This window comes from Merops nubicus, unplaced genomic scaffold (genome assembly GCF_000691845.1).
Source record: "Merops nubicus isolate BGI_N331 unplaced genomic scaffold, ASM69184v1 scaffold11456, whole genome shotgun sequence".
In the NCBI taxonomy this organism is placed as follows: domain Eukaryota; kingdom Metazoa; phylum Chordata; class Aves; order Coraciiformes; family Meropidae; genus Merops; species Merops nubicus.
The window spans coordinates 19,079-28,649 of NW_008612973.1; the positions used below are offsets into that span (position 1 = coordinate 19,079).

General features: G+C 40.7%; 1 protein-coding gene across 1 annotated transcript in view; it reads right to left on the minus strand.

Moving 5' to 3' along the window:
* Positions 1–9,571, minus strand: part of ST8SIA6 (ST8 alpha-N-acetyl-neuraminide alpha-2,8-sialyltransferase 6) — a gene marked incomplete at its 5' end in the record, with an annotated part of 29,717 nt that overhangs the window by 7,211 nt on the left and 12,935 nt on the right. Inside the window, 3 exons of the mRNA XM_008941733.1 lie at positions 584–676; positions 1,945–2,057; positions 4,053–4,197. Of these exons, the coding sequence (XP_008939981.1) occupies positions 584–676; positions 1,945–2,057; positions 4,053–4,197 (351 nt within the window). The remainder of the gene's footprint in view (positions 1–583; positions 677–1,944; positions 2,058–4,052; positions 4,198–9,571) is intronic.

Sequence of the window (9,571 nt, forward strand, 5' to 3'; positions counted from 1 at the left end):
CCTGGCCTTATTAGACTTTCTTTTCATCATCAAGAAGGTGAAAAAAAAGAGAAAAGCTTTCCTGAGGAAAAAAGTGTATGAGCAGATTTCATATGGATTGAGAAAATGGATTACAGAAATTGGGCCTTCATTCAGGAAACAGCCTTCATCAGAACAGCGTCTAAGCACATTACCTAAGAACATGTGCTTACAGTTCTACTGATAGTCAGACACCCACTTCTGAGCTTCCTTGATTTATGATTACAATTCCTTTCTTGTGCTGGGGGTAATGAGTGTCATGGTGGGGAAAAGAAGAGGCTTGGGCTTGCAATCATAGATTTTACTCTGCTATAAATTACCGACTAGTGCCAACTGAGGCACTTGCTAATCTGGGTATTACTGACTCCTTTCTGATGAAAAAAATGCCAGGTTTAACAGATATCCATTTAGATTTGTATATATTTGACACAGGAACTAAGGCTTAATGAAGTAATCTGCATGCACTGCTCTCTGTGCTGGTATCCCAAGGGATTTCCAACAAAACCTAAATCATATCAAACAATTATACAATATTGCATAGAAACAGATTTGCAGTAGTACTTACTTTTGAGCTATGATACTTGGATTAACAGTCACGAGGTTTGTTTTATTGCCAACATCTTTGCTAATGCTTCCTGTGGTCGGAGGGAGGTTACACCTGCAATTGAGGAACATTTACTTACACAGATGTGTATCAGGAATGCTTTACCGTTATTATTTGCAAATTCCTCTCTTGTGCAAAGACACTTTCACGGCAGCTCCCAGGGATCTCTAAGCACTTTAAAAATATTAAATAGTATATGGCTTACAGCACTTCTAATAAAAATATTTAATCTACTGTACAGATGGTTAAAATAGGGCACAGAGAGCTCATTTCCATAAATCATCTCACAAATCAGGAGCAAGGTTAAAATCCCAGAAGGAGCTAGTCTGTGAATGTCATATGTTAGCTGCTAGCAAATATTGCCCCTCTTGCCTAAACAATGCATTCCTTCTGAAAGTCTTCTATTATCTCTTATACAAGCAATGGCATAACTTGCCCAACTGCAGAAAGAGCAGTTTCTGTCAAAGGTAAAGAAAGCATTTTCTTAAAGTCAGTCACTAGTAAGTTTAGTATCTTAGTATGCAGATACCCCATTTTTTTTAAGACAGTTATGTAACTGGAAAGAGGTTTGTATGTTTGTTTGCTGTTTGGGGTTTTTTTTGTGGTTTTGTTTTTGTTTTTGTTTTTTTTTAATTTAAAAAGCCCAAATATTAGTCAGAAGTAGGAAAGGAAACAAAACCCAGCTGACTGTGAAGTCACACAGAGAAGAACCCTCACTCAGTTACTCTGTTGCCTTGCAGGAACTACAAAGCATGAGTCAGGGGCTGAGAGAGTAACTCAAACTCTGCCTATGTCTGGTTTTCCCCACAATCTATAGAGGGAGCTGAAAAAAAAAATAAATACATTAGATGCCTGATTTTTTTTTTTACATGGCTAACAGAAGGTGAGACAAATATTGGGGCAGTTAAATAACTGCATTAGTGAGCCAACCTAAGGCTAAATAAACCCCTTGTTAAGCCAGAGGTAAAAGTATGACATTTAATACCAGTCTTTCTTATTTCAATTTCAGGTTTTTCTTTATACTCTTCTCCTGATTTAAAAGAAAAAAAAAAAACAGGAAAATAAAACTTTCAGATAACCATGTTTCGCATCACTGGCAAGATGTGTTTGTAATCATAGATCATACATGTATCCAAAGAGTCCTCTCTTTACTTAGGAAGCAGTGTTCTGAAATGTACAAAGCAGGAGCATCCTTAGAGAGGCAGAAATAAAGAATTGTCAAGATCCTGCCCCATTGCTACAAACCGGCATTGGCATGCTTCCAATCCTGCCAAGTCTTTAGAAACATTTGACACACTTCAGTAAGATCATACAGCTCTTACCTAAACACAAAGTCAGAACGATCGATTTCAGCTCCACAGCTGGAATTTTTCAGAATGCCTCCATTTCCAACCACAGCACAGGTCTTGAAGGGATAGATTGAAAAAGGGGAGGACTGCAAACAAATAAAAAGACAGCCAATGCCTTATAAATTTCTTGATTGTTTCCTTATGCCTTTAGTCCTGCATACTTGAAGGTTTAATCTGGCAAAACCAAGTGAAAGCAGCTGCTGTTTAGCAGACAGGGTTGCGAAACCCAGAGCCAAAACCAGGCATCAACAGACTGAGAATTGCCACTTTTGTCATCAGCACTTAAGACAGGATAACACAGGATTGTTAGAAATGGATTAACATCTTTTCAATACATTTAACACAAAAATTATCTAGTAGTGGACTGAATCTTTGAAAAGCTAAGGAACTGTCTTGTACTGAAAATAGTTTAAATTTACCCATTTTTCCTTGCACTGTGAAGGAGTGGTTGTTGTCACATAGTCGTTGGCTTTGTTGGCTAATGCAAGGTAGCTCTGTAAATGCTCACTACCTCATCAGCACACAATTACATTTGATGTACAGTAATGAATGTAAGGGATTCTGAAGGTACTGTACAGGATGACCTTGTGCCCTGGCTTAACTCACAGTGAATGGAGGGTGAACTGAAGAGGTTACTGTCTCTGGTCGTTCACCCTCTCTACTCCTCTTCTTGCTACAGGTTGCTGCCTTGCAGTGGGGAAGCTGAATGGAAGCTAAGTGCATCCGCTTGTGAACCAGCACAGACCACAACCTAGCAAATTAATGTAAATTGTTGGCTCTTTCAGTTGACATTGATACAGTTGGCTGTTATCCCAGGGTCTCAGAAACATCTCATACATCTTGCTTGGCTTTTCCTCCTGTGGGAGCACGGACATTCAATGGTGGGGCCAAGAGCTGGACTACTTTGCAGAAATTGAAGCCACTTGTAAAACCGAGTCAAAAGTTCTACTGCAATAAGTTTTTAGTGATTCACAGCAGCATGAGAAACTACTAGATTAATGGTAGCTGGAATCTCACAAATCAAGAATGCCAGAGATGGGTAAGAGGGTTCCTGTGTGCAATCACTTTCAAGAAATTAAATACATGCCTGTGCCCCTCTTTGTCTGGTCTCCAGAGTCTGTATGTCTACCTGAGCTACAAAATCTGATTCCTTTGCTCAGCCTGTGTTTCTGACTGCAAAAGCCCCATCCCAGCAGGCAACAAAACTGCTGAAAGGGCTGGAAGGAATGTCCTATGAGGAGCAGCTAAGGACTTTGGGCTTATCTGTTTTGGAGAAAGGGTGGCTCAGGAGCAACCTCATTGCTCTCTACAGCTTCCTGAGGAGGGGAAGTGGAGAGAGAAGTGCTGATTTTTTCTCCCTAGTATCCAGTGATAGGACATCTGGGAACAGTTCAAAGCTGTGACAGGGGAGGTTTAGGCTGGACATGATGAAGCATTTCTTTACTGAAAGGGTGGTTCGACACAGGAGGGTTGGACGGGTTGATGTCCCAGGCCTGTCAGTGATTAAGAGACATTTGGATATTTGCCCTTAATACCAAGCTTTAACTTGGTCAGCCCTGAAATGGTCAGTCAGTTGGACGAGATGATCATTGTAGGTTCCATCCAACTAGAATAGCCCAGTCCTGCCCTGTCTTGTCCTGTCCTAGTCTAGCCTAATAAGGTTTACCATCAAAGTAGCTTTCGTAAGTTATATGTCCTAACCTGCACTGGAACTGTCACAGGAATATAAGGAATAAGAAATGCTGTTTCAAACTGAAATGCTTTAGAAAACGGGAACACAAAAAGCAAGGCAAACATTCTCAGAGAATTCACTGCTCAATTCAGCTGGCTGCAAAGCCAGGCTGCAACTTGTGGTCTGTAGGAACTCCACCTACAGCCTGATCTACGATACCCTGTTCATACCTCCAGCACTGCAGAGGAAGGCTAGAAAGGAAGTAAGCTAAAAAAAAAGGTTTTACAAGGTGAAGAAATGCATACAGGAGGTGAAAGGTCTCTTTCAGAGAAATCAAAGCAGCTCCATTACTAACAAAAAATGTATATGACACTGCAATTATAATAACAGGTAAAGATACGGTTCTTACCACAGGCAGCATCTTGAAAATTTCCTCAGTTATGAGGATGATCTTTTTACTGTCCACTTCATAACTCATGTTACTTCCCAGTGGGGTGTTGTTTTGAGAAGCAATAAAATTGTGAACTGCATCACAACACGAAGCTAATTCTGACCTGCAAAAATCCCAAACAAAACCTGCTCAATGAATGGCAAACAAGTAGGAAAGCTGTGGTAGAGAACTAGATGAATGAAACCCAGTTCTAATTAACGAAGCAACAAACAGCTCTGTGAACCCTCTATAAATGTCACTTCCCTTGACTTGCTTTGCAGAGGAGAAATCCTTTTCTTATTCTGTTTTTCTCTCTTGTCTCCCTTTCCCATTCAGAAACACTTGTAATCAGTCTCCTCCTTATTATTAATTGCTAAGATTATTATAGAAACTCTGAGGGACTTGAGTCCCCAAAGTATTAACAATGTCATTTCAATCAACATAGAATGAGTGATTGTAAGAAACTAGAAGGCTGAAGAAAGAAAGAACCAAGGAGATGAAAGGAATGGTGATGGGAAGTGTTGGCTATCGTACTCGGCAAACAGCCAGACAGTTGAAAGCCAAATAATTAATAATTCATTTCTGCAACTGTTCAGCATGGTTTTCCTGTGCACAGTATCACAGATGTTAAATAAATTACATCATGACTTGTAAATAAAGATGGATATCTTTGTGGTAGAGACAGACAGCACAGATGCTCCCTGAAACACTGAGCAGAAGACCTTAAATAGGTAAGAGTGCAAGGGATTCACTCAAATTTTATGTACTGGTGAATGGGCTATCATCCATCCTGCTATTCATGTTACTTCCAAATTTATAAAAATATTACATGCATAAACATCCTATATCATTAACAGTGAAATGCAGTGAAAAGCTCCATCAGACCCAAAACGCTATCATTCATTTTGCTTTTGGGAAAAATGTTCTCTCTGCTGCCACCAGATCTGATTTTCAGACTTTAAGGCTGAAATATTCATAGTGAGCCATTACCTATCAACTTATAAGGGATAGCTATCTCATTAGGTGAGATACTAAGAGAACTACTAACCATTTAGAGAATAAAATTCATAGATAAGAGAATTGCTTGAAATTTTTAAGAAGATAATGTAGCAGGGAAAAGATACCACTTCCTGTCCTAACACTGAAGGTTAACTGTGAAGTAAAAACAAAGTGTATTTACAATTAGACCCGAAGGAATAGAAAAAATAATTTTCATAGAATCATTTAGGTTGGAAAAGACCTTTAAGAACATTGAGTCCAATTGTTAACCTAACAGTGCCCTGTCCAGCACTAAGCCATGTCCCACTTCGTACTTCTTCAGTGTGCATGGTAAACCAAACCATTGAAACTAGTTAAACAACAGATGCCAAATTCTGGTTGAAAGTAAGCTGCCTTTAATTAGTTAAAACACAGGTAAAGAGAAGTTGCTTCATTTGACTTTATCAACAATGTGCACAATGAAAATATTTTAATAATAATATGATTTTATTTCTGATGGACATAAAGCACAGTCTAGCACATGGAAGAACCCAAGGTTTGTTTCCTGGAAGACAGGGGAAGAGAATGAACAGGTCTGAGATAACCGCCAACCTCACTTCTCTTGAAATAATGGTCAAAATGGGGTGAAAACAGTTGGGAAACTTGGTTTGACTCATAGAAAAAATTCCAAAGGAAAAAGTATCATTCCAATTGTAGGACAGCTTACTGGTATACATTAACCTATTTTGAATACTGAGCTCTGAAAATCCTCAAAGACAAAATTTCTAGATGTGTGAGGAACACTGGGAATAACTGACTGCTGGGGTGGCACAGAAATAATAATATTAGGAGTTACCAGATGTTAATGGGAAATATTACTCCTGAGGGAGGAAACTACAATAGAGTTCAGTTTTCCACAAGCCTTATTCAGCTCCAGTCCCTGAACACAGTGATTCCCATTGCCTTGCTCTAAGCCTTAAGATGCAGGGGGGATCTGTGGTCAATGACAACCACCAGTACAAGGGTAGGGATGGAACTGAGGCTCTTGCGGGTCAGGAGGTGCACATATGATGAAAACAATTGCTTTGGGCATGCAGTGACCTATTTTAAATATATGGAAAAATACAGATGGGGCAATAAAGTTGGAGAGTCAAATGATTAAGTCTGGGAACACTGGATATTATTGAACCACTCTGCACTACAGTCCACTTGCTTTTATTTCTTGTACACTTTTTCCTATAACCAACTCTTTCAACCTTAGTATGTACTGCAGTAATAAGAGGACTAAGATATCACCATTGGGCCCTGGGGGCACCACCAAGCCTCACTAGCCCTGCTCAGCACCCCTGGGGTCATCCACATTGCAGGACCCCACATCAGGCCCCCAGGGCCATCAATCCCTTCCCCAGCAGCACTGCAGCAGGGCCAGTCTCCAGCTGTGTCCATCCCACCCCCAGGAAGGTGCCCATGCCCAGGACTAGGGCTGCCCTGCTCCCGGCTGTGGGTGGAACTGGCCTCACTGCCTGTCCCTGCTCTGCTGGCCAGGTTATTGTGCTGGGGTCCCAAACCCTGTCCCTTAGGGAGCAGCTGTCCCTCACTGCTCCCTGGCAATCGCATGGAGATGAGAAATCACAAAAAAACATAATTCTAATTTCCTTGAATGTTTTTCTTAAAGCTAAATGAATTCTAAGTATTATCTCTGTCAACCACAGGACGTTCAGAGGAGAAGAAATAATGCCAGAATATTCTTGCCTAGCTTTAGAGTAAAACAGCTGGGTTTTTGTGTGTGATGGCTAACAGAACCTGAAAAGGCAAACTGATGATAGATAACATTCATTAATACAGATGATGCATTTTTGCTTTTTATTACTCATTCAATAAGAATGAGTGCTTCAATAAAAGCTGAGACAGTCTGGAAGGAAAGCAGATATCAGAATTAATAAGAAAGTAGTAGTTTAAATTAATAGTATAGATCCACTGAGGAAGTAAACCAGAGCCAAGCTAGTTCAGAAACTCACATGAGAACAGAATAATACATATTGAATAATGATATAAATTCTTATGTTACCTAAGAGCACACGTGCTAAAAATCTGGAGGTAACGATAGAAACCACTTACTTAGATCAAATCATGACACAGAATTCCACCATGGCCGAGCATCCACGTACAGAGCTCCAGTGGGAGCACACCTAACCTAAGGACAGTCATACCCACTGGCAATGAATGCAGTGATCTGTTCAGACAGGATCTGGTACGAGCTGTGCCATATGGTAACATCACAACTGACAGCCCACGGTGAAGGGGCAGAGACTGGGCAGTTCAACCAACCTAGGACTGCAGCCGTCACCATAGTACTAACGTCACATGTGGTCTCTGTCGTGAGGTAATGACACGCTACAGAGCATCTACTCCACATGACTATGACGTATCGTACAAGTCAAGTCTTTTCACCAGTGCTATTGGTAAGGTGTTGCAAAACCCAGACGACATTTTAACTCGTGTGTCATGCTACCTGGGGAAGAGAGAAATGGTTAAAACCTACCATACAAGTAAGTTCCTAACCAGATGGTGGGATAAGATGTAAGGGTCAGAATCTTAACGGCACAAAACGGTGCTACCTTAAAGCCAAACACTGTTTTTAATTTGGAAGGGCAGAAAGTGATCCACGTTGTCTGTTCTGAGCAGGAGAAAACAATGAGATATGAGGGCAGCTCTTGGAAGATAGCATGTTGCCATACAGGCTGAGCATCCCCCTCAGATATGTGCAGGAACGTGGATGTAGCTTATAGTATGTATATAGCTTATGTAAGAAAGTTTAAGTTCCAGTTGTTAACAGAGCTGCTAGACCCAGGGGTTGCCGTAGAACAAAGCGTTTTTATGATTCAGTCACAGCATTTCAAGTCCAGAGTGTAGGAAGCTAAAGTTAAAGTAAGGAAGTTCAAGTACTCAAGTTTCGTAGGGCCCTAGGTTTGGAAAGTATCTCCTCTGGAGTACAGGTTGGTACTGACAGTTTCTTATTTGGAGGAAGCCATCTCTCCAACATTTCTCCTGCAAGCAGCTGGAAGCAGAGTGAGACCTAAGAGCTCTTTTTAAATCCTGAGGTGTAACATCAACCACAGATATTTCTTACACCAAGATAAGCAGAAAGGGAGTTGACTGCATTGTCTGGATATTTCACTTGTAACAAGTAAGGAACAAAATCAGTACATCAAAAAACTCTACACCATTTGGACTAGTAATACATACCTCATAAAACTGAATATGTAGAGTCACAATAGTCTTAATCAATAACCCAATCACAGTAGTGTGTTTCATTTCTCTGTGAAGTTTTGTTCATTATTAGACAACAGAGAGTCATTGTTGCACTGGAGAATGTTTCTTCTTGCTCAGCAGACTTTTTTTGCTGAAATTCATCCTTTGTGGACTGTGGGATTGTGGCTTGTAAAGCGGGGTGATGTATTTTTATGGACAATCAGCACAGGCAATAAGGTTTTTCTTGTAAGCCTGAGAAAATTCACAGAACTATCTATCAAATGGCAAATGTTTACAGTTAGCAGATTCTGTTGGGGGCTCACCTGAACAAACTTTCTCACAACAACTCTGAGCTATGCCAGGACTGACAGGGTGCATGGACAGAGCGTGGACAGTGACTATTATCCAATCTGTAGCAGCCTAGGTGTGTGAACAGGTTTGTTAACCTATGGGGTGCGGGGGGGCTGTCTCGTCTGCCAGAAAAGGCTGTAAAACTTTGCAATAACCGGATTTGACGGCAAGACCCCCTGGAGTGCGTCTCTTCCCTCCAACCCCGACAGTTGCCCCAAGACACGGCAGCCATTTTTGTATTGAGGTCGGATGGGATGGAATTCTGCTGGGATGGAACCCACATGGCACCCAGATAATTTCTTCATATTTGTGGCTGCTGTGAACTTAAGAAAATTCTGATTTCTGAAGCAAGTTATCTAAGTATTGAGGCAAGCCAAAGGAATAATGTTGTTTTCCAGCTGCAATACAGTTAGTCCACACTGAACTGTGGTTAGTAATAGAGGACTCTTGCCTTGACTGTACATGTTTCCAAACCCCTCTACATAACACGAACACTTCACATGGATAATCCACTCTATTTAGTGGAATTCATTATTATAATTTATAATTATATATTTAATACAATACATTAAAATTAAAATATAGTTATTTCTATAACATTATATATAATTTATTATTATAAATTCCACTAAATATTATTTATTATTATTAGCTATTTAGTAAGTATCTGCAGGACCTAAACATGCTAATGTAGTTTCTTTGAAGCTCCTCTAGTAGCTCTGTAGCCAAGAAGCTCAACCTGAACACCTGTACCTCTCTGAAATGCTGGGGTCGGAACCCCAAGCCCCCAAATTAAGGTTGACATATGGGTGATTCCCACAGCCCTTCATACAGAGGAGGTGAGTTTGCCTTATAGCTTCCCCCCAGGGTGTGGCCGGCCCTGCAGGGAGAGCCAGAAGGGAAATGAGCCCCAGGGG